The 27,618-nt window shown below is 48.0% G+C and overlaps 1 protein-coding gene and 1 long non-coding RNA gene across 3 annotated transcripts; one reads left to right on the forward strand and one right to left on the reverse strand.

Moving 5' to 3' along the window:
* Positions 1-14,111: 14,111 nt before the first annotated feature.
* Positions 14,112-21,065, reverse strand: Hapln2 (hyaluronan and proteoglycan link protein 2). Of its 2 annotated transcripts, none has more exons than XM_006502148.2 (7): positions 20,749-20,852; positions 20,439-20,494; positions 17,884-18,025; positions 17,319-17,672; positions 17,078-17,194; positions 16,775-16,957; positions 14,112-16,379 (listed from the first exon to the last, which is right to left on the reverse strand). In XM_006502148.2, the coding sequence occupies exons 3-7, from the start codon at positions 17,969-17,971 to the stop codon at positions 16,096-16,098; spliced, it is 1,026 nt and encodes a 341-aa protein (XP_006502211.1). In that variant the 5' UTR covers positions 17,972-18,025; positions 20,439-20,494; positions 20,749-20,852; the 3' UTR covers positions 14,112-16,095. The 2 variants fall into 2 exon arrangements, with proteins under 2 accessions (XP_006502211.1, NP_071314.1); NM_022031.2 differs by lacking the exon at positions 20,749-20,852 and adding an exon at positions 20,939-21,065 and having other exon boundaries at positions 15,304-16,379.
* A 3,346-nt stretch (positions 21,066-24,411) lies between these two features.
* On the forward strand, positions 24,412-26,706 carry Gm19439 (predicted gene, 19439). Its single transcript, NR_166128.1, has 2 exons — positions 24,412-24,590; positions 25,823-26,706. It is a non-coding gene; the product is annotated as a predicted gene, 19439 (long non-coding RNA).
* Positions 26,707-27,618: the final 912 nt, after the last annotated feature.

The following is a 27,618-nucleotide window of genomic DNA, read 5'->3' on the forward strand; positions in this document are numbered from 1 at the left end:
TGACTCTTTATTACAGTTCCTCATGTTGTGGTGACCCCCAACCATAAAATTATTTTACTGCTACTTCATAATGTTAATTTTGCTTGTTATGACTCGTGATGTAAGTATCTGATATGCAACCCCTGTGAAAGGGTCGTTTGATTCCCAAAGGGGTCGCGACCCACAGGTTGAGAAGCCTGCATGGAGGCGTGTCCTTCTGAGAGACAGAAGAGGAGGAGGCATAGTGACCACAGTGGTAGAGCTGGCGTGTGGACTTAGGGGAGGGAAAGCTGCCCCCAGAGACGCATCTCTGCTTACACTTTGATTCTGACCTCTGTGGTTTTAAATCAAGTCTGTGGTCATTTGAGAAGCCACAAGAGACTTCCAATAGTGCACTTCATAAAGAACGGATCAGACAGCATCCCCAGCATGCTGGCCCAGTCAGTCTCAGCATCGTGAAGACTGCCTCCGGGTGTGGCAAAAGAGAAGCCTATGATGTCATTTTTTGGACTATTCCTGGGGTGGGGAAACGTGAATAGAGTTTAATCAAACTCCTAAATATAGTTACAGGGGACAGAGGAATGCAAGGACACTCGGCTACATCCAGAATGGGAAACTCGAGGGGGGGGGGGGATACCTCAGCTTTGTTCTGTTTTTTTTTTTTTTTTTTTTCTTGTCTTTCTTCCTTCCCTCTCATCTCTGGCATGTGTTTACTCGTGTGTACACATGTATGTATGCACTCATGTATGACTGCTGTAAGGACCAGAAGTCCATGTGGAGCATCTTCCTCTATCTCTCAACCCCGTATTTTTTGAGACGGTCTCTCCCTGAGCTGGAGCACTGTCGTGGCTGGCTTGGCTGGCAGGGAGCTTCATGCCCAGAGATCTATGCCACCTCACTCGGCCTTCATGCGGGTTTTGGGGATCCGAACTAGGTCCTCATGTTTGTGAAGCAACACTTACTGAGCCATCACCAGCAATCCCCACTGCCTCCTTAGGTAAGGTTCTATGTAGTTCATCCTGGCTTGGGACTTGCTCTGAACCCAAGGACGACCTTGAGTTCTGATCCAGCCTTCTCTCCCATGAGCTGGGATTACAATTGTATTCAAATTTTATTTTCTCCTTATCCTTTTTAGAACATTAAATTAAACTAATATTTTAAATATTATTTATTTTATATATGTAGGTACTCTGTTGCTAATCTTCAGACACACCAGAAGAGGGCATCAGATCCCACTACAGATGGGCCATCTCTCCAGCCCTACCTTCTTTTTTTTGTTTTTTGGTTTTTCGAGACAGGGTTTCTCTGTATATTCCTGGCTGTCCTGGAACTCACTTTGTAGACCAGGCTGACCTCGAACTCAGAAATCCACCTGCCTCTGCCTCCCAAGTGCTGGGATTAAAGGCGTGAGCCACCATGCCTGGCCCCAGCCCTCCAGAGGAGTGCCTTTGGGGATCTAAGCACCGAGTGGTCCAGATAATCCTGATGGCCCAGAGGCTGAAAAGTGATGAAGGGGATGCTGCTGCTGTCTTCTTGTCAGTGTTTATTGATTGCTAGGAGCAATTGATGTTAGTGATGCTATGTGCCCCAGGAATTTACTAGCTGGTTTGTGCAATGTCTCAAGACCCACAGTACAGCCAGGAGACCAAAGCCTGGCAATTAGGTTGAAGCGTTTCACTTGCTATTGGCTATTGGAGGTGCTGTCTGTCTGTCTGCTCACTCCCTGTCCCTTATATACTGTCCCATGGAATGAATTCTTTTTTAGTAGCTATAGCAAAAAGATTTAGTGATTATCAACTTGGAAAGCAATTTTAAAGGATTCCATTCATCATTTGTATTTTATGTATATGAGGGTTTTTTTTTTTTGTTTTGTTTTGTTTTTGTTTTTTGAGATAGGCTTTCTCTGTGAAGTCCTGGCTGTCCTGGAACTCACTCTGTAGATCAGGCTGGCCTCGAATTCAGAAATCTGCCTGCCTCTGCCTCCCAAGTGCTGGGATTACAGGTATGCGCCACCACTGCCCGGGGTATATGAGTGTTTTACCTGATGTTATGTATATGTACTTAGTGTGTGCCTGGTGTTCTCGGAGGCCAGAAGAAAGAACAAGACCTCCTGAAACTGGAGTCTAGGAGAGATGGAAGCTGCTATGTGGGTGTTGGAGACCAAACTCTGGTCTTCTGCAAAGACAAGTGCTTTTAACCTCTGAGCCATCTCTCCATCCACACAGCAATTTCACAGGATACCTCAAGTAGTGTTAGAATTCTCCCACCACTGCACTGTTAGAGTCCTCGCACAACTGCACTGCTAGAATCCTCCCAACACCTGCCTTGTCTAGTGCCTTTCTCCAGCCAGGCGCCTGTGGTGTAGCCACGGCTTGAATAGCAAGTGCCTTCTTGGACCACACAGCAACGTTTTCACCAGTGACAGGCCATGAATACCATAAAGGCAATGGTTCTATAAGACTCAGCTGGAGTTGGAGTCGTCCTACTTCCTGCTGAAGGAGAGAGAAAAGGTATCTGTGGAAGAAAAGAAAACTCAAGGAAGAACTTAGCAGATGTTTGCAGATCTCACTCGGCATTTGAAGTTCAGAAATGAGGAGATTTGGTGCACTAGAGGAATTCTGGGTAGAATATGAGTGCCCTGGAGAGGAAACTGGCTGAGCATAGCACAATACTGACACAGCCATCGACCTGAAACTACGGTCTTGTATAACCATGCTGGCTGCAGACTGGCTATACAGTCAAGGATGACCTTGAATCTCTGATCCTTCCACCTGTGTCTCCATCAGCCGGAATTCCAGCTGTGTGCTGATCACCAGGTCTATATGCTGCTGGGTATCACCAAGCCCAGGGGTTCATGAATGCTGGGGAAACACTGAGCTACACTCTTCTCTCTCTCACTTTTAAAGTGGCCAGCTGGCTGTTTCCATAGCTACCACACTGTGTTACACTTCTATAAACAGTACACAGAAGTTCCATGTTCTCAAAACAACAACCGAGTTGAGAACACCGGTTAGACTCAGGCACAGTGACACACATCTGTAACACAGCACTGGGGAAGTCAGAAAGGAGTTCAAGGTCAGCTTCAGCTATAGAGTCAGTCTGAGCACAGCCGAGCTGTCTCAAAAAATAGTAAAAGTGGTGGCATACACCTTTAAGCCCAGCATTCAGGAAGCAGAAACAGGCAGATCTCTGTGAGTTCTAGGCTAGCTCTGGTCTCCAGATTGAGTTCCAGGACAGCCAGGGCTATGCAGAGAAACCTTGTCTAACAACAACAACAACAACAACAACAATACTATTGAAAATATTTCCAACACAGAAGAGTTTCCATAACAGATAGAAAAGGGTTTTGAGTTTTTTATTGTTGTGTTGTTGGTTTTGTTGTGTTTGAGACAGGGTCTCGCTATGTAACCCTGACTGGCTTGCCGGTGCTGAGATTAAAGGCGTGCACTGCCATGCCTGGGCCCCAATAGGCAGAAATATTAATGGCGCGTTGTCTGTTCATAAGCAAAGTCAGTTTTTCGTTTGTTTGATTTTGTTTTGAGAGGAAGTCTGTTGTGTGACAACTCCTTTGAATTAAAATATTCTGAGGCTTCAGAGACGCAGGAAGTAAACGTATCTCAGAAATCCCTCGCCGGGCGTGGTGGCGCACGCCTTTAATCCCAGCACTTGGGAGGCAGAGGCAGGCGGATTTCTGAGTTCAAGGCCAGCCTGGTCTACAGAGTGAGTTCCAGGACAGCCAGGGCTACACAGAGAAAACCTGTCTCAAAAACAAAAAGAAAAGAAAAAGAAATCCCTCAGGAGGCCCCTCCCCAGGTTACCGGGACTTGCAGGCTCCTCGAGGAGCTGCTGTAGGCTGCTCAGAGATACTGGCTGTGCAGCTCGTCACACATCCTGGGATGGGCCTTTCGAGGATGACGTAGAGTGGTCCCTATTCCTGTAAGTAACCAAAATAAGTTCTTTGGTTTGTCAAGGTGTCTTTAGTGGAATTTCGTTCTTGGTGACGCATCTGGGCGGGAGTGCTTGTTCGGTTCTCCTCAGGAAATCACACGGGTCTATGTAGGCCAGCCTCTAACTCCTCAGCCTCCCAAATTCTTGGGTTACAAGTCTGAGCCTATCTAGCCACAGCCAAATTTATGACGAAAAAGAGAAATGGGGGAAAATTACCATGAGTGCATTTCTGAAAACAGCTTATGTCTTTAGGAAGAGCCTCAGTCACTCAGGAGGCAGAAGCAGGTGTATTTCTGTCGGTGTGAGTCTAGCCTGGTCTACATAGAGAACTCCTGGACAGCCTAGGCTACATAGTGAGACCCTGTTTCAAACAAAAACTCAAACAACTTTAATTAAAATAAACAAACAAGCCTCCGTTAATTCTCAGAGGATCCAGAAGAGGGCGCTGTGACCACAGGAGATTCGAGCTGCACAGGTTCTATTGCCCCTCAGGACCTTTCATGCGACAAAATGCAGGTAAGATAAGGATGAAAATGAACCTGGCCCCAGGTGAGCCCTGGGTAATGTGTACTTATATGTAATTGTGCTTTATTATTTAAAAAATTAAAGAATGAAAAATTAAATAAGAAAGGTTATAGACTAGGATATAAAATATTTTTGGTATATAGTGCATTTGAGCTGTAACCTAAGTGTTATGAAGGTGGAAAAAAGTCCCCCTAGAGGCTGGGCATGGTGATGCACAACTTTAGGCTAGCCTTGTCTTAACAGTGTGTCCCCTCCTCTGGATCCTCTGAGGACTAACTGAGGCTTATTTATTTTAGTTAGAGTTGTTTGTTTGTTTGTTTGTTTGTTTGAGACAGGGTCTCATTATGTAGCCTCGCCTGGCCTGGAGTTCTCTATGTAGAAAAGGCTAACCTCAAAATCGCAGCGATCCACCTGCCTCTTAGTAGGGAATTTCAGTTCTACACAATAAGATTGTCTCAAACAAACAAACAAACAAACAAACAAACAGGCACAGGGTGGGGAGGCAGCAAGCTAAAGTTAGTTTATTAGTGAAATAAAACCACTTAAAATAGTCTTACTATATTTGTTCACGTGTGAGTTTGGTGTATCATGCATGACTCTTGTGTGGAGATCAGAGGAAAACTTAAGGGAGGCAGCTCCCTTGTTCTCGTAGTTCCCAGAGACCAGAGTCAGGTCATTAGCAAGTGCCTTTACTTGAAGAGCCGTCTCAGCTGCCAGGAAAACTATTCTTAATCACCTCAATGTATGCAGCCTGGGTAGTCACAGGGTGGGTCCTGGCCTTTCCAGTCCGTCCTTGCTTCACTGTAGCTACGAATTAGTGGAGTCTTTTGACTTCCTCCACTACACTCTTGCTTTGCTTTGACACATGGTCTCTATATAGCCCAGGCTGTAGACTTGGCTAGCCTCGATCTGACCGAGATCCTCCTGCGTCCATTTCCTGTGCACTGGGATTAAAGAACTGGGCCACCAGGCCTGCCTGGCCACACTCTCAGGATGCTGTGGTCCAGGCCTGCCTGGCCACACTCTCAGGATGCTGTGGTCCAGGCCTGCCTGGCCACACTCTCAGGATGCTGTGGTCCAGGCCTGCCTGGCCACACTCTCAGGATGCTGTGGTCCACTCACTTACTTTGGTGCTATTTTTTTTTTTCTTTTTGCAGGATTAATTCTCTGACATTCCCGTCTGAGGTAGTTAATTTGTTTGTTTGTTGACAATATCTTCCTTTGCAATGTAGATCAGGCTAGCCTGACCAGGAAATAGTCCTTATCTCAGGAGGGCAGTTCCCAAGTGCTGAGATCACAGGAACAGGAGCGAGCAAACTTGTAGAGATGGGCTTTACTGCCTTTTGGGGTTTTCTACCTTTTACTATTTTATTTTATTTTGTTTTATTTTATTTTATGTGAATTAGTGTATCTATGTGAAATGACTAAGGTGCCACCATATCTCGACTTCATTTTGCATCTGCTAGACACTTCTCAGCTCTCTACCCAGCACCTCTAACATTCACGTCTAACTTGGGTACACAGTTGGGACTTCCATGACTCTGAGCATGGTTTAGATGTACTAAACAACATAATTAATGTTCACAATAAATGAAGAAAGTATAAGTAAAAAATAATTGCTATATTATGAATGAAATAACCCCTGTGTTCTGTCAAAATCAAATGTTATTGCAAGTTTACTCTGATCTTCATCTTTGGCACTAAGAGACTCAGAGGCACAAACACACTCTTGATCACAGTCCAAAAATAAAGGACTCTTCTACTTTTAATATTCTTAATCAGCATGATTGTCTTTAGCTTTAAAAAAAAATTTTTTTAAAGATTTATTTATTTTATGTCTGTGAGTACTCTGTCACTGTTTTCTGACACCAGAAGAGGGCATCAGATCCCATTGCAGATGGTTGTGAGCCACCACATGGTTTCTAGAATTGAACTCAGGACCTCTGGAAGAGCAGCCAGTGCTCTTAACCACTGAGCCAGCTCTCCAGCCCTGTCTGTAGCTTTCTTGAGTGGACTTATTACATTTTTGGAAGGCCCCAGCAAGATGGCACCACACAGGACTCAGCTGTGGCTCTTTGTATTCTTATGTTCATTTGTGTCTCCAAAACTGCACAGAACATCTGTACACACTACTCACATAGCTTCTGGGAACCTGACCCCAATTGGTTCTGATTGGTAAATAAAGGTGCCAGCAGCCAATGGCTGTGCAGGGCAGACAGAGGAGGGACTTTTAGGATTCCTTGTGTAGGGACAGAGAGGAAAGGAGGGAGAAGGACATTTGTCATGTAGTAGAAGGAAAATGAGAGGAGAGGATATCTCACCTGATAAGGTATGGGACAAAGAGCACAGCCACCACGTACAAGCTGGGGAAGAGTGGCCCAAGAGGGTTGGACATCTGGGTCCAGGGCAGCCAAGATGAAAAATAGGATTTAGTAAGTAATAACTCTGGAATATCGCCGGGAGGTGGGTTAGCCACGTGGAGTAGGAAGTGGCCCAGCCATTCAGCTGATTAAGGCATATCAGAATACAAAGGCTGTGTGTGTGTGTGTGTGTGTGTGTGTGTGTGTGTGTGTTTGTTTGTGTGCTCTCGCGACTTTCATTCGGGAACCCAGAACATTGGGGCGGGTAGTGAGGGATGCACCACTTCGAGGATTTATATTTAAAATGTTACTACTGCACTCAGCCCCACTCTGGACCTCCCCAACAAGTGGGGAGGATGCAAGGGAGGTGCCCCTGTAGACATTCCAGGACCTTGTGCCTCACATGGCGCCTAGAGAGGTTTGGAATGAGTTCCTGAGTTCTCAGACACGGCAGTGAAACCCTTCTGATACTCCTAGGGGCTTGTATACTGAGTTCAGTTCTGGGTCAGTGAACCAGGCCTCTTGAGGAGCCTTCTTGGTGACAAGAGGGACAGGCCTCTTGGGGATATTCTTAGGGTTAAGGAGCCTTCTGAGGAGCCTTCTTTGGGATAAGAGGTCAGACCTCTTGGGAGCCTCCTTAGAAAAGAGGGTGTATCATCTCTGAGGTGCATTCTTATGAGTTAGGAAGAAAACCCATGACAAGGAGCCTTTCCTGTCCTCTCACCCAAAGTTGGGAAAACATTAATAGAGAACCTGGTTTCCTGACTCATTCTAATTCCACACCCCCCAGAACTGCAGATTTTTTTTGCAACTTACTCTCCCCCCACCCCAAGACAGGGGTTTCTCTGTGTAGCCCTGGCTGTCCTGGAACTCACTTTGTAGACCAGGCTGACCTCGAATACAGAGATCCACCTGCCTCTGCCTCCCTAGTGCTGGGATTAAAGGCCTGCGCCTCCATCGCCCAGCGCAACCTACTTTTTTTTTTTTTTTTTTTTTTTTTTTTTTGGTTTTTCGAGACAGGGTTTCTCTGTATAGCCCTGGCTGTCCTGGAGCTCACTTTGTAGACCAGGCTGGCCTCGAACTCAGAAATCCGCCTGCCTCTGCCTCCCGAGTGCTGGGATTAAAGGCGTGCGCCACCACGCCCGGCTTGCAACCTACTTTTAATAAGGGTTCGGCCTCTCCTCTAGCAGACTTAGTGAAAGAGAAAGGTTACTAGGAAAGGAGGGAAGTGGATCTGTTCAGCAATAGTTCTTTGGGGGCGAGCTCAGTCATCTTTGGCAGCAGTTCAGTCCCCATAGCAAACACCAAATATGACTCAGCAGCTGCAGACCAGTCCTCTAGGCAGGCAGACACCATGCATGAACCAGCAGCTACAGTCCAGTTCTCTCAGCAAGCAGACACCAGACAGCTGTAGTTCAATCCTGAAGAAACTGCCAGGCTCACCAGCCTGCCTGAGGTGAGGCTGCAGAAGCAGCAAGCTGCCGTGGGAACCTTGAGAGCAGTGCTTGGGTGAGTTTCTCTCGGTGGTGACAGCATTATCACAAGGTGAGCCCAACAACACTATATATGATGAATCAATACATGTGTGCCTTTAGCGAAGAATATCAAGGTGGAGCAAACAAAACTCAGTGCTCGTCTCCCACTGTCTATGGGGTCATATTTACACTCCTTCATCAAGCATCCTTTCATGTGTCTGCTAAATCCAAGCATCCTCTCACCCTTGTCTGCTTCAGGAAAACAGTCTTTCACGTGTTTGCTTTAGTAAGCCATCCCTTCACCTGTGTGCCCCAGCCAAACATCTTTTGACTGTAATTAACTTTCTAGAGACCTAGACCATTTCACGCTCTCTCATTTCTTGAGACAAGGTTTCTTTGTCTATCTTTGGCTGTCCTGGAACTTGCTCTGTAGACCAGGCTGACCTTGAACTCAGATATTTACATACCCCTGCCTCCCAAGTTCTGGGATTAAAAGTGTGCACCACCACCTTCCAGCCTGATTCTATCTCTTATGACAGATCTATATTCGGATTTTAGTCGGGATGAATGGCCAGCCAACACCATGAATGACTGAATACAAGCTGGGCAAATTCTGCCTGATGGAATATTTTGTTATTGGCATCTTTGTCTTGTTTTATCCCCTCCCTGCTGTTGGTCCTCAGAAGAAGAAGAACTCAACTCTTCTCTAAGCTCACCTTTGCTTAGTGGCAATTAGAAACTGACCTGGGGTACAGTTTATGCTTTAGGAAGAAATCTGTAGCCCCATCATCCGTTACAGGAGTAATGCTAACCTCTTTCTGGGATTCTGTTGACCGAAAACTCCATGACCTGATTCACCTTTCAGTTTGCCTTTGTCTGTGCATCCCCTGGCTACCCCTCCCCTTACTTGGTCTTTGCTTTACAACTATTTCTTTCCCTGCTTTTCCCAGCTCTCTACCCTTCAGAGTCTCATCCTAACTCGTTCCTGTTGCTCTTCTCCCACTTATGGTCTTGCCCAGAGCCTGAATTTGATCAACTCCCATTCCCCTTCTCCCAAGGGGCAAGCCATATCTTGCCAGCCAATCTCTGCAAGATAAGGTCTGGGATGGAACCAGACAGCCTGTGGCACAGGGCAAGTGGTGGCAGCAGGAGCCATAGGGCAGGACTGCAAGATGGACAGGGGAGGAGCAGCCTTCCCAATTCTTTAACTCCACAGAGACCCCAGCATCCCTGGAGCCTTGCCGGCTTGTGAGTCCAGGACTACATCTCAGAGTGGCCAAAGGATGCATGCAAGTTTATCTATATGGAAGAGTCTATCAATTGTAGGGCTCTAGAGAGAGAATGGAGATAGAAGCTATCCTGGGTACCATTGTCTGTCATTTCCTCTGAGTCTCCAAGCCTTCTTCCTCTGAGATAGGATAGTCTATCTGTTCTTGAGACTCCTTTTGGAGTCTTGAGATGCTTGTGGTCTGCCCTACCAAGTCCGGATACTCTTGCTGAGAAACTACCAGGATTACATTTGTAATCAGGAGCCATTTTGAGTCTGTAGCTAAGTTTCTGTCGTTGTGAGTGGCCTGCCCTGCCACCTGGGGCCATGGTGAGCTGCCACTGAGAGCCAAGTCTGGGTCCATGGCTATCAGTGGCAGGGGTCAGTATTGATGTCCATGGGTCATAATACCATGAGAGATATGGATGTTCGGGGGTGTGCAGAACTGACCTCGCCCCTCACTAGATGCCACGCTCTAAACAGCTGGTCCCATCTCTCACTGCTAGCAGAGTGGGTCCTCTGCCTTGCCCAGGCAGCACAGTGGAGCTGGCCCTAATGGCAGGGGTGTGGGTGAAGTGGTCTTGAGGGCTTGAGCATGAGAGAGCTGACTCTGTCACTTGTGTGCTGTGGATGGCACTGGTATGGAGGTGATCCCCCCACACATACCTCTAGCAGTCAGAAAAGTGGCCCCAGGTTCAATAGAGCAGGAAAGCTGTCCCTGCCTCTCACATGGAAGAGTGGACTCTGAACCTCACTTGGACAACACAGTAGGGCTGGCCCTTGCCAAGAGGCACGAGTGGGCCAGCCCTGAGGGACCACTGGCCCCGGCCACTAGTCTACCATGAGGTAGCATGGGTGATGGGGTTCTGCCTTCCCTCTCCCCCTCCCCATCTTCGGTAGTTGGGAGAGCTGGCCTTGCCCCTTCACTGGCTGGCTATAGCACTCAGGAGAGTGGGCCCTGTACCTCGCCTGGGCAGCACAGTGGAGCTGACTCTGATGTTGAAGGCTCAGGTGACCAGCCCTGAGGACTTGAGAGCAGGCAAGCTGTCCCAGTCCCTCACAGGCTGCAGCACTTGGGAGAGTGGGCTGTGCACCTTGACAGGGCAGCACAGTGAAGCCGGCTCTGGAGGAGTGGGTGCAGGTGAGCTGGCCCCGAGGGCATGAGAGCAGAGCTGACCCTGTCTCCTGCTGACAGCAGCATTGGGTGACTGAGCCAGAGCAGTGCTTGCCAGAGCAGTGCTTAAGAGCTTCTGGTGGTGTGGAAAAGGGAGAACTGATGGGCTGACCAGCTCTGCTACCACCCAGGCCTAGACCCAGTGCTCTGAGATGGCCAACCCCAAAACATATATCATCTGCAAATGGTTGGGATGCATGAAAGGGCCAGTCCTGCTGTTCCAAAGCTGCAGGACCTCCATGACACAGGGCAACAACAGGATAACTGGGAGGAGTCCCAGTGAGGATCCAATATAGATGGTGTCACAGATGCCAGAGACCCCGAACCAGATCAATGCTCATTGCAATGAACATTTACAAGTGAATATGTGTGGACAGAGGGATATACTGAACCGCACACTGAGATACTATCTATGCTTTTTTTGTTTGTTTGAGGTTTGTTTGGTTTTTTTTGTATATTGTTGCTTGTTTGTGTATCTGTTTTATTTTGGGGGAAGGTTGCAAGGGCAAAGTATAGGATGAAATTTAAAGGTTGCAGTTGTTTTTAACCTGGCTAACTCCCAAATAATTGAGACGAGACCATGATTTATTCAACAAGCTTTAAGCACAATAACTGAGCAGATATCCCCAATCCTCTATGCTATCTTAGCGATTCCCAGCCACATACACTGAGATCCTGGCTTTTAGTCTCTCCTTAGCTCCATCCACAGTAGCTGTCAGTCCTCATGGAGAACTTCCTTGGAGACTACTTCTTCCTTCTTCTTCCTCCACCCGACTATGTCCCTTCCTCTGGACCTGTACCTGCCTGTGGTGGACTCCTCCCTGGCTCTTCTCTCTGGGACCCCTGGCTGGGACCAGAAGTCCAGTCTTTATCTCCTCTTTCCAGTCATTGGCTGTTCAGTCTTTTATTAACCAATCAGAGATAACTGAGGAGGAGCATCCTTTATGCCATATTGATACAGGAGAGTCACAGAAATCAGCACATGAATATGCAGAGCACAAGACCCTCCTCCAAAAGCAAGTGGATATGAGGGGACAGGGAGATGAGCAGGACTGGGGTGCATGATGGGAAACTCACAAAGAAAAAAAAGGTTCTTTAAGGGCTGGAGAGATGGTTCAGTGGTTAAGAGCACTGATTGCTCTTCCAGAGGTTCTGAGTTCAATTCCCAGCAACCACATGGTGGCTCACAACTATCTGTAATGGGATCTGATGCCCTCTTCTGGTGTGTCTGAAGACAGCTACAGTGTACTTGTCATATATATCTATATAAAATCTTTTTTTAAAAAGTTTCTTTTAAAAAGTATTAGAAGGAGCTGGTGAGATGGCTTAGCCGTTAAGAGCACTGACTGCTCTTCCAAAGGTCCTGAGTTCAAATCCCAGCAACTACCTGGTGGCTCATAAGCACCCGTAACAAGATCTGACGCCCTCTTCTGGTGTGTCTGAAGACAGCTACAGTGTACTTATGAATAATAATAAATAAATCTTTTTTAAAAAGTATTAGGGGCTGGTGAGATGGCTCAGTGGGTAAGAGCACCCGACTGCTCTTCCAAAGGTCTGAAGTTCAAATCCCAGCAACCACATGGTGGCTCACAACCATCTGTAACAAGATCTGACTCCCTCTTCTGGAGTGTCTGAAGACAGCTACAGTGTACTTACATATAATAAATAAATCTTTAAAAAAAAAAAAAAAAAAAAAAAAGTATTAGAAAAATGAAGTTTTTCAGTTTCTTCATGGAATATATCTGTGTTTTAAAGTTTATTTTGATATTAAATTAGATTCTTTTTTTTGAACAAAATGTAATTTCTAAGGCTAAAAAATCTTAGAGATAGAATTATAAAATCCTAATTGATGAGAATTATTAATTTATTGTAAGTAGTTAAAGGTAATTAAGACATAGAAGATAAAACCAGGCATGGTGGTGAACGCCTTTAATCCCAGCACCTGGGGGAGGGGCAGAAGCAGATGGATTGCTTAGTTTGACATCAGCCTGGTCTACAGAGTGAGTTCCAAGACAGCCTGGGCTACACAGAGAAGCCCTGTCTCATCCCCTCCCCCAAAGATAATTATCTTATAAATGATCAAATGTCTTTAATGTGTCCCAAATTGTGTTTGTCAAGGTAAGAATAAATGTAATTCATTTACAGAGACAAGGTTGGAGGGAGAGACCAGTCTATATCTTCCATTGAATAATCTTCTGTATATGTCGTCAGTATCTCCCATTGAATAATCTTCTGTATATGTCCTCAGTATCTCCCATTGAATAATCTTCTGTATATGTCGTCAGTAAAGCCTAAATCACATAACTCAGAACAATTTTAAGGTAAGCTTAAAGTTTATTTAATATAAAATAAGATTCAAAATCAGGTTGGTTTTTTTGTTTGTTTGTTTGTTTTTTGTTTTTTGTTTTTTGTTTTTCGAGACAGGGTTTCTCTGTGTAGTCCTGGCTGTCCTGGAACTCACTCTGTAGACCAGGCTGGCCTTGAACTCAGAAATCCGCCTGTCTCTGCCTCCCAAGTGCTGGGATTAAAGGCGTGCGCCACCACGCCTGGCTAAAATCAGGTATATTTTAAAAGCTGGTTATGAAAATCTGAAAACTTGAATAAAACGGGTTAAATTACACTACACTTGAGTGGCAGGACACCCCTAAATTTAAGCATCCCCTTTTTCTCGGGTGGAACACAGACCCCATCAGGGTAAATTGCATGTTGGCCTCGTTACGGGAGAAAGATTTTCATCGTGGGAAATTATACTTCCAGGAAGTCTGATGCTCCTGTCTCTGGCCGTGTAGGCTGGACCTAGAAACCCTCCTCCCCATCTGTAGGGAAAATGAATGGCCCTTCATGTCTCATGGGACAGGGGATGAACTCTCACCCAGCAAAGGATCTTACAGTCTGCATTTACATCCTGAATGTCTCCAGCAACATCGAGACAAATAGCAATTACTCTGCCCTCAATGTCTTCCCAGTGGGGATGCTGTGAACAGGGGAAGCCTGTACCAGCCACCTGACTGGCATGGGACCTGCATGCTAGTTCAATTGGCTATGCCCTCTTCTCTGGCTTTCAATTATTCCACCTAGCTGACAGGCAATTACCTGATTCTGTCAGAAGTTCCTCAGAGAGCTTCAAATATTATAAGACAGAGGCTCTGTCTGACTCAGGGCCAGTCAGTCTAGCAGGCTCAACTACAGACATTCGTTTAGCACTGAGTTATAGGTGTCACCTGGACCCACGATTGCTGGGTCCTGATGAGGAAGAAACTGTGAAACCTGGAAACCCATAGTAAGGCTTAAGAAATTCAACAATGGACATTTGCTGATAGGGATTGGCAGTGTAGGCTATTCCTGAGGTGCCATAAGGAGACAGAGGCAAAAAGAGACCAGTCTGACCTTGCCAGAAGAGACTGTTTATTTCAAACAGCAATGGACAGACATTCTCCGGAGGGAAAGGGGGTGCCTTTGAAGAGGGGGAACACTCGGAGTTTATATAGGGAGCTTGGAAATGGAGACGTTAAATGTAGCTGCAGGGGCTACCTGCCACTCTGCAGTCTCTCTTTCCTGGAGTTGCTCGTCTAGACAAGGCCATTTCAGCTTTAGGAAGGCTTTGTCCTGGCTCTTAGGATGCAGGTGATAGAGGGTGATGGAGTCAGGTGAAAGTGCTGGGGGGAGGGGCTGGGGTGTCAACACAGGGTCAGGATCTCAGCAAGTCTAAGGACAACCGAAACCTCCTTGGTTGGGATCTGGCAGAGGTTTATTTCTTCAGGGAATTGTGATGTTCCATTCTCCCTCTGGATTGATGCTAACATCAGACACAAAGCTTCCTATAGGGGTAACCCGGACAGCTCCCTGGGACTGGACTCTGACAAGATTTTATTAGCTCTGCTGTAGCTAAACACAATAGGTTTAATTTTTTTTTACCTGATTTCTTCAATAATTAAGGCCTAACTATAAACCAAATAACAATTGGTCCTTAGAAATAATAAATAAAAATAAACCAGAAGTCGCTGTTTCCGTAGCTGGCTTCATTGGACTCCATGGTCAATGACCTTATTCACAGTCCAGGGGTCTGTTTGTCCTTGTCCTCCTAGGTCTAATGATCAGGCCCTGCCTAATGAACTGATTGTTAATTAACTGATTGTTACTCCTCATAAAAACCAATGATTTAAAAGTAACTTAAATAAGTAGATGAGTGAAATGTCAAGACTGTCTTGTCTGGACTCCATTTTGGTCTGCTTAGATACTCCTCAACCCCTTGCTTTCGCCGAACAGTCTACACTTCAGGGACTTCCATGACTCTGAGCATAGCCCAGATGCATTAACCAAAATAATTATTGTTTAGAAGGTATAAGTAAAAAATAATTGCTATGTTATGCATGAAATAACTACTACGTTCTGCCAAAAACAAATGTTGCAAGTTTCCTCTGACTCTCATCTAACATTGATTTAACTGTGGTTTGTATCTTGGTACCCCTGAGCTTAGGGTACCAAGAGGCTCAGAGCCACTCTTGATCACAGCCAAAAATAAAGGACTCATTTGCTTTTAGTTGTCTTTATCAGCATGGTTGTCTGTATCTTTCTCAAGTGGATTTATTATAGTAGACAAGCTCACAGTGTGCCTGCCTGGTGCCTGTGGGGGTCAGAAGAGGTTGTTGGATTCCCTGGAACTGGAGTTACAGATGATTGTGGGTCCTCGTCCTCTGAAAGAGCATCAAGTTAGCTTAGCTGCTGAGTTCTCAGTCCACACGGAATTTACCGTCTTTCATTGTAGACTTTAGCCAGATGTGATCCCAGAACTTAGGAGGTAGAGGGAGGCTGATGTGTGTGAATTCAAGGCCAGCCTAGTCCACAGTGGAAGTTCCAGGACAGTCAAGGAAAAATTGAGAGGCCTTGTCTCAAAATAAATAAATAAAATTAATAAACTAAATAAAACAGACCTTGGAAGTGATAAGTACATTTAGAAATGAGTTTAGTTTGAATATTTGTTTTGTAGGGCCCAGACAGCTCTGGAAGTTTGGAGTTCCTGGAAATTTTGAATAAGAAACCTTTGAGTGACTGGTTAGACATAAAGGGCAGCCTGTATTCTCCCGTGTAGATGGCCAGGTCTGCTGAGACTTCCTCTCCTCCTTCCTCTCCTCTGTCCTTCGTGCTGTGGGTGCTCTCTAATCACAAACCCAGTATATTGCTGAGCCATAGATGCAATATATGTTTGTTCTTATGGAACAAAGAAGGTGCCATGTTATTTTATTGGTCAGTTAATGCCCGGGACGCCCCTTTGCCCAGCAGCCCGAAGCACCGCGCTGGCCTGGGGAAGGCAGAAGTGAGGGCTGGGCCTTAGTCTGTCCAGAGGGGACCCGCCACTCTGTCGCACTCCTACTTCTCGGCATAGCAGTAGGTCCCGTAGGACGCCTGCTGGGGTCGGGGGAAGCCGAAGCTGCGCACCCCTGGGTCAGGGAGACCCCCACAGCGCGGCCGCGGCGTCGTGATGGGGAAGCGAACGCTGCCGTCCGCCAGCCAGCCTCCGTCGCATTGATCCAGGCCGGAGAACTTCCAGGCGGCGTAGAGGTGCCCGACCTTGGCTACTACGGCTCCGCGCCTCCGGCAAGCCGCGTGGGCTTCTGACAGCGTCAGCCGCCCCGGCACGAAGAACACCTGGCCTGGAAATGCGAGTGGGTGACCGGCCGCCCAAAGCAGCTGGTGTGGGACGGGGACCCGGCCGCGAAGCTCCGAGAAGCCCTCACAGGACCGTGCGGAGGAAAATTGTCTAGGATGCGCTCGCCCTGACATCAGACCACGCCCACACGCTGTCTCTCTGCCTGGCTTCTGACACCGGCCCCGCCCCGGGCCCAGGCCCCGCCCATCTCTTCCTCCTGGTCCCGCCCACGACACAGGGAGCTGACCAGCCCCTGCTCCGCCAACAAGTCCAGCTCCTGCCACCTCCTAGGTCCTTTCTCCCACGCCCGGGAGTCCTTCGTCCAGGCTCTGACCCGACACGGCCCTTCCTGCAGGCGGAGTCCCCAGGCCGGGCGCCGCCTGCCCGCAGTTGGCTCACCTGCCAGGGCCGAGGTGAAGCAGAAGGCGTCATAGCGGTCGCGGCTGCGGTCGCGGGGCCCGTAGCTGCGGATGCCTGGCCGCCCGTGGCCGCCGCACGGAGCCCGCGCGGTGAGCACAGGGTAACGCACGGAGCCCTCGAGCAACCAGCCGGCGTTGCACCAGTCCAGCCCCTCGGTCCACGCTGGCGGAGGAGGGGGTGGGGAGGACGGGAGTCACCAGCACAAGCCAGACTCTAGCTCCCGCAAACTCGCCGGGGTCGATGTGCAGCTAGGGGGCCTCCAGCCGGGGATCCGCCGCTCACCCTGGTAGAGTTGGCCGTAAGTGGCCAGGCGTCCGTCCTGCTCTTCACACGCCCGCTTCGCTTCGAAGTAATTGAACTGGTAGCGGCCTCGGCTGGGTTGGTACGGAAACACCACACCTGGGGAGCGGAGAGCTTGGACAGGGCAGCTGGGTGCGGAGGGGAGCGCGGGCAGGGGAGGCCGGCAGAGGTGAGGTGCCCCAATATAATTAGGGAACCTCAGTGCCGGCGCAGGAAAGCTCACCCTCCAGGCGCAGGGTCAGTGCCACGCTCTCGTCCTCAATGCCATTGATGAGCTCGCAGCGGTACCGACCCTCATCCTCCAGACGCACGTTCTTGATGATCAGGGAGGCGTCCAGCCGATGCCCTCTCCGCAAGCTGGCGCGCCCTCCCAGGAGCCCGTAGTCCCGGGCGTGCAGTCCGTTGGTAATGAGGATTAGCGTTTCCCGCAGCTCACCGGGCTCCACTTTGCTCCAGCGTACTTTGTAGCTGGGAGGCGAGGTGCCCAGGACGCAGGGCAGTGTGGCCGTGGCCCCACGACGAGAGTGAATGACCTCGTGGATGGGGGGCAGGAGGTAGTGGGGACCCGGATGGGGGGCTGAGCAGAGGGGCCACAGTGGCAGGCTTCTGATCTTCCCTGCCCCAAGTGCCCATTCAGACCTAGTCCCCAGAGGCTCTCCTCGGGCTCAGCCTTACCTCTCCCCACTGATTCTCACTCCCTAGGGACTTTCAACAGCTGCCCTTTTTATTCCTCCATCCCTTGGTCCCCTACCCCAGTGTTCTGGTTGGGGGCTGGGCTACGGTCTTACCCGGATTCCCCAGGGCTTTGTGAAAGCTGGTGAAGGCCCAGGGGAGAAGGAAGCAGCAGAACGCAGGGAGAGGGATCCTGCTTGGCATGATGGTGTCAGCAAGCACCGTCTGCAGGGCACAGGTGGTGGGCACTCCCTAGTACTGAAAGGAAGGACAGAGAGGGGGGCAGAGATGAGGGTCGGCTTCCTGTTGGGTGCATGGAGGCATTTGTCAGCTGTAAGCCAACAAGCCTCACCTCACTGATGACAGGTCATCCCAGCCAGCAAGTCCTGACCTAGCATCTCCTTTCTGGGTCCCCCAACCCAGCTACTCCTCAACCCAGCTACTCCTCAACCCAGCTACTCCCCAGGCCTTCCATTGGAATTTGAACCTCTGTATTAATTTGCCAGCATCACTTTCTACCCCAGAACCAAGTTAAATACAATAATAATATGTGCCCTGCTTGGAAGAGTCTCTCTCTCTCTCTCTCTCTCTCTCTCTCTCTCTCTCTCTCTCTCTCTCTCTGATAACGTGGAAGCGTCTTCACCTCAAAGGCTCCAGGCTCCCCTGCAGTCAATGTTGTCTCCCCTAACTGACCTCCACACCCGACTCTGTACTGGAATCCAGGCATCCTGGACTTAAGTGGGCCTGACCTCCGGAAGACCTTCCCTCACTCTCCAGTCTGCCTCACTGTGGCATATGAAGTTTCCTGGAGCAAACAGGGAACTTTTTTCTCAGACCCTTATTATCGCCTCAACTACCCGTGTCACTAGGTTTTCCAGAATTACAATACATAACACCATCAAGTTATAAAAACAGTGTAAGCTGCAGCTGTCTGTCTGGGCTCTGGAGTCTCCTCCCGCCCTACCCTGTTTTTTTTTTTTGTTTGTTTGTTTTTTGTTTGTTTGTTTGTTTTTTTTGTAGTTTCTAGTCTTATTACCTTGAACTTTAAAAAAAAAAAAAACAAAAAACAAATGGTGGACTGATGACCCCTTGTTTTTATTTATTTTATAGACTGGGCTCTTCCATATGCTAAGTGCACAACCTTAAAGGAGTAGCTTAACCTTAGCCTCAGTGTCTTGGTTAGTAAAGTAATAATTGTAGCATCCTGCAAGTTCAGCAAAAATTAGCTGAATGCATCATATGTTTGTAAAACACTTAAAACAGTGCCTGAGGTGGAACACTTGCTATAGAGCGCAGAGTAAGGCTAAACTGTGCTTTGCTGTGAATTAACAGGAAGCAATTAAAGGAAGAAGACAGCGGTAAAGAAAGGCCTTGAAGAGTATCTACTGCCCTGGGCATTAGATAGACCAGTTTGTATCTAAAGAAACAGGTTAGTTACATTAAGAACTTTCCTGCCAGCTGGTTCTAGCACATACATGCCTTTATCCCCAGTACTTGGGAAACAGAGCCAGGCAGGCAGCCTTGTTGTACAGAGAGAATCCCAGTGCCACACAGGCAATCTCAAAAAACCAACCAAACACAAACAAGACAAGACAAAAACCAAACAAATAAAATCCACCCCACTAAAAAACAAACAAACAAAACAAAACACCCTCCCCTTTCCAATAGGGGTCGAAAACACCAGTGTTTGGTTCCCAGCACCCATGCTAAGTCTGTCACAGTTCCAGAGAATCTGGCACCCTCTTCAGGACTCTGAGGGCACCTACTCTCACAGGCACTAACACACACATACACACACACAACTTTAAAAAAAACCCAATAAGCCGGGCGTGGTGGCAAACGCCTTTAATCCCAGCACTCAGGAGGCAGAGGCAGGCTGATTTCTGAGTTTGAGGCCAGCCTGGTCTACAAAGTGAGTTCCAGGATAGCCAATGCTACACAGAGAAACCCTGTCTCAAAAAACAAAACAAAACAAAACAAAACAAAAAAAAACCTCCCAATAATAAAAATAAAAATGTCAAGTAGTATATGTCTTTAATCCCAGAATTCAAGAGGCAAAGGCAGGTGAATTTCTGTGAGTCTGCGGCCAGCCTGGTTTATATAGTGAGTTCTAGGACAGCCAGGGTTACACAGAGAAACCCTTTCTCAATTACAAGTAAAGCATGTGGGACAGGAGTCCATATGGGACAGCCTGGTAAATAAGAGTGATCTTTATGTTTAGGCGCTGACGAGATAGCTCCATGTGTAAAGATGGTCCCCACCAAGACTAATGACCTGAGTTCATTTCCTAGGTCTCATACGCTTAAAGGAGGGAGCCGACTCCCACACCTTGTCCTCGGACTCCATTCACACAAGCATGGCACAGGCACACCACACATAAACACAAAATAAATAAAAGTGCAATAAAAAATGGACTGAGCTACCACGGACATGTTTAAAGTCCAATCTGACTTAGGCACTTTGCGGTATACTGTTCTGACTCCTCTGGCTATCCAGGGAGGCATTGATAAACACCCAGGTACAGTCACCGAGCTATGGAAGGAGGTTCAACTGGGGTTTGAATCAGATTGGGCCAGCTTGAGCTCTTAGTCACTGATCTAAGGTTCTGTATTTTAAGAGAAGCACACATATAACATTTCCACACATAGAAAGCCAGCAGCCCATTGCCTACCTGCAAGATGATCTCTCCTCAGAGGCAAATCGAGCTGTGCTCAGCAGCTTCCTGTCCTGCAGAAGGAAGAAGTTGCAGTGGGGGTTCATTAGGGATTCTGGGGGTTCAAAGCACCCTAGAGCCTCAGGACTGCAGCTCCTCTGACACGGTTCTAGAGAGACTCGTTTCCTGTGTTCAGAGAAGCCAAGGCACTGAGGCCTATGTTCACGCAGCACACTAAGTCAGCCGTGATTGCATCTGTGCCAGTTGATGTCCTGGGGCCAGGGCAAGACACCGGTTGGGGGCAGAGTAAAGCAATCCTGGAGATTACCTAAAAGAGTGTGGAGAGCGGGCCTTGCTACTTCTGTCCTTAGACCAGGGGTGGGACAGACCAATTGTAAGTACAAGGGTGCTGGACCAGGAGGAGCGGGGACGAACCCTAATTGTGAATCCAGCTCTGTATTTTCATATGGACCCCATCCAAACAACAGAATTGCCCTCCCCCCCACCAAAGCCCTCACCTGTGCCCTCTGTGCCAGGCTATATATGGCCTTTCAGAAGAGGCTGTCAAGATGGGAGTCAGATTTTCAGGATGTCTGGCTGCTTCAGGACCCTGACCCTTTCTGTCTGTCTGTCCTTTTCTTTTCTGTCCACACCCTATTAGAAACACAATTTCCCATTGTCCCTGTCTTCTCCCCTATTGTTGGGTAACAGGGGCCCTTTATTCGTCCCTTGGGCAATGGCATGGAAATGTCAACAGCTGGGGATGTGGGATGCAGGACAGGCTGGCACAAACCACCGGAAAAAGGCCTGGGTGGGTGATTGGCTCAGAGCAGAAACTGACATCCAGGAAGAGGATAGGAGAAGGCTGGAATGGGGCACCCTCAGTACTCTAAACTCCAGGATTATAAAAAGATCATGCGTGATGCTGCACAGCTGGGGTTGCTGCTAGAGAGGTAGAAATCACAGGAAGATGCTTCTGTCCCTGGGAAGGGACTCCTAGCAAGGAGGGACTATGGAAATTCTCTAGCTATTTTTATTTCATTATTTTAGATGTATGAGTGTGGCTTTTAATTTATAGTGGTGCATGTCTGTGCGCCATGTCTGTAGTGCCTAAAACGGCCAGAAGAGGGCAACAGATACCATGGAACAGAAGTTACAGACCCTGAGAGCTGTAACTTGGGTGCTGAAAATGAAACCTGGGTCCTTTGAAAGAGCAAGTGCTCTTAACACCTGAGCCATCTCTCCAGCACCATGGGAATCTCTCTAAAATAGAGTCATCTGATTTCACAGTTCCTCCTTCCTCTGCACCCATGGATGGATTTTGTTTACATTTTCAAGGCTGGTGAGATGCTTGGTAGGTAAAACCACATCCTGGCAGCTGAATTCAATCACCAGACTCACAGTGGAAGGAGAAGATGGACCCCCAAAAGTCGTCCTCTGACCTCCACACTGAAACTCAACCTACAGTCCCTCACATACAACAATAACATTTTAAAATTCTGGAGAGGCCACAGATGTGGACCACCACTTGAAATGCTGAAACAGGAGGAGTGTCATGAGTTTGAGTCTGCCTTGGGCTTCGGAGTTGAAACCTTTCTCAAAAAAGAAAGAAAAGAAAAAGAAAAAAAAAAAGAAAAACAGGGCCAGAGAAGTTAAGAGCGCTGGCTGTTTTCCAGAGGATCTGACTTCAATTCCCAGCACACACACAGCAGCTCACGGCTGTAACTCTAGTCCCGAGGGATCTGATGCCCTCTTCTGGCCACAGGAGGCATCAGGAACACACATGATGCACAGGCACACACTCAGGAAAACATCCACACATATGAAATAATAAGAATATAAAGCTGGGCAGTGGTGGCGCATGCCTTTAATTCCAGCACTTGGAAGGCAGAGGCAGGTGGATTTCTGAGTCTGAGGCCAGCCTGGTCTACAAAGTGAGTTCCAGGACAGCCAGGGCTATACAGAGAAACCCTGTTTCGAAAAACCAAAACCAAAACAAAACAAAACAAAAGAATATAAAAATAAGGGGCTGGAGAGATGGCTCAGCAGTTAAGAGCACTGACTGCTCTTCTAGAGGTTCTGAGTTCAAATCCCAGCAACCACATGGTGGCTCACAACCATCTGTAATGAAATCTGATGCCCTCTTCTGGGGTGTCTGAAGACAGCTACACTGTACTTACATAAAATAAATAAATGAATATAAATAAATAAATAAATTTCTGATAGGGAGGATCCTTTGTCTCTCAGGGGAAAAATTCTTTCCTCTGCAGCCTCCCTGGCCTCTCCTCACGCTGAAGTCCACGCCCATAGACCACGTGACAACTCATACACATGCACAGAGCTGAGGTGTACACCTGGCATGGTTTTACGTGTTTACAGCATATGGACAGGTGTCCATCAACAATTCAGAGTAAAACTAAGGCTTTGGCTTCTGCCAGTGCAGAGGACCTGACCCCAAGACAGCTATTTAGAAGCCCTCAAAGCTTCAATTTTCTCCTTCTTCCCTTCCTTCCTCCCTTTCTTTTTTAAGATTTTATTAATTTTAGCTAAGAGTGGTGGCACATGCCTTTAATCTCAGATCTCAGAAGGTAGAAGTGGGTAGGTTCTCTTGGAGTCTGAAGCCAGCTTGATCTACATAGCAAGTTCCAAGACAGACAAGGTTATATAGCAAGGCCCTGGTGTCAGCAAAGCAAAGCAAAACAAAACTTCATTTGTTATTTTTTTAAAGATGTATTTATTTATTGTATATGAATACACTGTAGCTGTCTTCAGACACACCAGAAAAGGGCATCAGATCCCAGGATGGTTGTGAGCCACCACATGATTGCTGGGATTTGAACTCAGGACCTCTGGAAGAGCAGTCAGCGCTCTTACCCACTGAGCCATCTCTCCAGTCTCTCCAGCTGCTATTTGTTATTTTTAGTCATGCACGTGTGTGTCTGTGCATGTGAGCTACTGAGGAAGCCAGAAACATCAGGTTCCCCTGGGCTGGAGTTATAAGCAGTTATGAACTCCTTGATGTGAGTCCTGGGAGCTGAACTCAGGTTCTCTGCATAAATAGTTCAGGCTCCCAACCACTGAGCCTTCTTTCTAGCCCCTTCAGATTGCTCTGAGCCATCTTTTTCTTTGCGGAACAACCCTGCCTGTTAACTTCAGGATTCTAGACTTATCCATTTTTAGAGGAGGGGCCCAGACACTGAGGAGATGAGGAAGAGGATGCTGCTGAGATGAGGAAGAGGATGCTGCTGTGTAAGGCGGGGCTATGACTTACGCTTTTGTTGTTTGTATGCATTATGGGTTTCATTATGTAATCCCGACTGGCCTGGAACTCAATATGTAGACCAGGCTGTCCTCAAACTCACAGAGATGCACCTGCCTCTGCCTCTTGAGTGCTGGGTTTAAAGGCAGTTGACCCCTTTCTTCACTCCCATCCCTTAAACGTGTATTGATGTTTTACTTGCATGTGTGTCTGGGCCTCAGGCGCATGCCTACTTCCTGCACAGGTCGGAAGAGTCCATGAGATCCCCTGGACCTGGAGTTACAACTGGTTCTGAGCTTCCATGTGGTTTTGGGACTCGAACTCAGGTCCTCTGGAAGAGCAGCCAGGGCTCTGGACCACTTTTCCTGCTAACCCTTCTGCTCTTCTTTTGGTCTAAGTCTGATGAACCCCCAGAATATCATTTGGGCATATATAACAAGGGACCAACTGGGTTATAGTCTTCAGGGCCAGGTTGACTGTCCTTTTCTAAGCGACCTCCCCACCTCCCCCACCTCCCAATCCTGCTGCTAAGCCCCACCCCCACCCCTCCTGGAACCTACTGCAGCGTCCCTTCTTAGTGAAAGGACAAATAGCTTGCTGTCTCAGGGTTCAGGACGGCCTGATCCCGTGCCTCTGACTGGCTTCCTCCCAAGACAAACAGAGGAGAGAGGAGGGACGAGTCTAGAGCGCTGGGGCCGCGCCTCCTCTGGAGCCGGCTCATTCCTTTTCTCTAGTTGCGCATTGGGTTTCTCCAGAATAGGAGGGCTGAGCTTGGCCAGCTCAGAACTACCTTAGCTGCTAGAGGAGACCTCTGAGGAAGACTGAGGAAAGAGTACGCTGTGAACCGCCGCTGGTGTGTGTACTCAGGCTACTCTCAACTCAGGTCTCCAGATCCTGTGAAGAGGAAGCAGGTGGGTGCTCCCGGCCTAGCATCTTCCCCAGAGAAGTTTGCTCTCAGGACTTGACTCCCTTTCTGTGGCTTCCGATTTAGTGGCTGTGGTAAAGCCAAGCGTGGTCCCTCCCAGTTTTACCACTAGATGGTCACTTAAGTTGCTGGAAAGACTGATAGGATGCAGCTGCAGAGGTTGAGAGAGGCAGGGCTCCCATCGGTTTCAGTGACTTTCACACAGCTGCATCCAGGGGCCTCTCTAGGCGGCTGAGTCTTGCCACACTAAAGGGTGAGTCTGAGAATGAGCCACAAGGACATCACACTTCCACTCAGGGACGCTTTAAAAGTCCCCCCATGAGTTAGGGTGAAGGTTCAAATAGGAAAATGAGAAGGGCAAAGGGGAGGGTCCCGGGGAACAAAGAGATGTGTCATTACTAATTAGCAGCTGAAGGAAGGCGGAAGGTGGAGAGAGGAAGCTAAAACATAGCGGGATCTCAGCCTCCTGGCGCAGTCGCAGTCTCAGTCGATGTAGAGACCGCTGCCCTGACAGACAGGGTCCTCTCCATGCAGATGCCCTGTGAGCCTAGAAGTGCTGGCTGGGATTCAGCGACCTGTTCTCCTCTCTGATCTCATTATTTGGAACCCTTGAGTAGGAGTTGCCCAATACCTGCTGAGAATCTAGAACCCAAACTAGTCTGTGGGAGGAAAGACCAGGGGTGGCATGGGGGTGTACCTTCCTGATGTCACGTTCTCACCCCAACCTAGCAGAGATCCAGAGAGAGGACCAGGAGCTCTTGGGGCTGTTGAAGGTTCACCGACTGAATTTTGCTTATGAACAATCATGTCAACCCACCATCTGCTTGCAACTGTCAGTCCACTCTTAAGTCAAATTCTTGCTGAACTGCCCCTGTAGATAATTTAAGATCTTGACTTCTCACCCTGTTAACCTGTCTTGTTCTCCTGGGCCTCAGAGCTCAGTTTCTGAAGCTAGGCAGGCCTTCACCTGGAAATCCTCCTGGCTCAGTCTCCTGCATAGCTGAAGTGTACCTGAGACACTATATGCAGCTTCACTCCTCAGGCCTTGGCTGTCTTTCCAGCCTGTTGGTGCACATACCCAGATTCACTGAGGTCAGTCTTAAACCCAGAGGTGAGGTCTGCATGTGTGGTGCCTTCATTCTCACGCTGGATGGAATGGTTAACAGAAACAAGCAAACCCCATCTTACTTCTTTTTTTCTCTACATTCTTCCAAACAGGAGGAACCAACCTCAGCAAATGGGATTGTTTATTTCACAGTGGTGAAGGGCGGACGCAATGGGCATGACAGCTCACACTCTTGGTTGTCAGCTTAGTGACATGCAAGGTTAACTAAACCCAAGCAGCTGAGCACACCTGTGAGGAATTCTCTTCATCCAATCCAGGAAGACCTGGCTTTGTGCCTGGAGCATCCCTCATGCGACTGCATGGTGGGGGTGGGGTGGGGGTGGGGTCAGTAAAGGGCTTGGAGGTGAAGCACTCTGGAGACAGTTTCAGGGATTGGCTTCTGCTGTATTGCACATGAGCAGCTGTTTATCTTGTGGAAGCCTATCGGCTGTGATTGGTTAGCACATTACCTCAGATTGGACTCATATTGCCTGGGTCTCTGTGCAGAAGAAGCACACAAACAGACTTGGAGAATGCAGATGCATCAGCAGGCCAGCTACCACCTACGGATGCTACTTCAGCATTCCGTGTTCTGACTCTCGGAATACCCAGGAGCATGGTGTGCCAGGTGTCTCTCTTAGAAGCAGTGTGCTCGTAGTCCGACTGCCAGGTCAGGCGTGCATTTTTTCCTACAGAGACCCACCCTAAATCTGCATCTTTTGAAGTGGGAGTATCTACCTTAAATCTGGACCACACCTTCTGGTGGCAAACTCCATAAAGGACATGGAAGAAGGACGCTTTCGCTCTTTGCCTGCTTGCCTTGCTCTTCCCTCATTGCTCTTTCAGCCTACGTATACTGAAGACCAGCGGAGACATCCAGGCTCGAGGACTGAACAAGTACTGGGTTCTTGGACTTTACTTTGGAGACAGCCATTGTCAAACTAGCTGAACCACAGCCTGTAAGCCACTCTAATAAATCAGATATGATTTACTCTTATTCTATCAGTTTTGTTTCTCTAAAGAATCTTGACCATACAGTGGGGAAGGACTGTCTGCTGAAGAGGGAAGGAGTTTATATAGTGGGGTTGGAGACCGGGAAGTTAGGGTAGCCGCTGCTGGGGCTATATGTTAGCCTGACGTTTCTGGAATTGTTTGTTCACGTAAAGTCAGTTGATCTTTAGAAACTGCCTTGCCCCAGCTACCGGGATGCAGCTGATAGCGTTTGACTGAGCTAAGGCAGTGAGGGGGAGGGTCTAGAGTTTCAACATAAGGCCGTGGTCAGGTCTTCCAGAGTTTGTTCAGGTTTTATTCTAACATACCCCAACAGTTTTGAGGGGAGCTTCTTCCTTCTGATCATGGGTGGAGGTCTAGGGGAGGGAGAGTTTTGTAGGCATAGCCTCGATGGTGAGGAGGGTGATTGTCAGGAGACGTTAGTTTAGAGTCTGTTGAAGAGGTGGGTCCTCTGGTCGGTTAGCAGGAGGAGAGTTTTAACCTGATTGGCTGTGATGGATTATGCAATTGCCCGCATGCATTCCTGGAGAAACTTTTGAGAAATAATTACTAGTGGGCTGAGTGTGTGATTTGTTTACAGAGTGAAGCTGAGAGGCTGCCCAGGCGGAGGGGGGCAGTAGAGGCAGGAGAGACAGTGAGTCTGTAGGTATAGCCATTCAAGGTGTGGTGGTCTGAAGAAGAATTGCCCCACAGGCTCATAAATTTGAATGCTTAGTCATTCAATTAGTCATTGAATGCATAGTCATCAGGGGTGACACTGTTTGAGAAGGATTAGACAGTGTGGCCTTGTTGGAGGAAGTTGATGAACCAACCTGACTTCATTTTAAGATTAGAAAACATCTTTGTTACAAGGTCAAAATAAATTCATTCCTATTTTCTGTAAAAATTTAAATTTTGA

The sequence above is a fragment of the Mus musculus genome, chromosome 3 (genome assembly GCF_000001635.26).
Source record: "Mus musculus strain C57BL/6J chromosome 3, GRCm38.p6 C57BL/6J".
Lineage (NCBI taxonomy): Eukaryota > Metazoa > Chordata > Mammalia > Rodentia > Muridae > Mus > Mus musculus.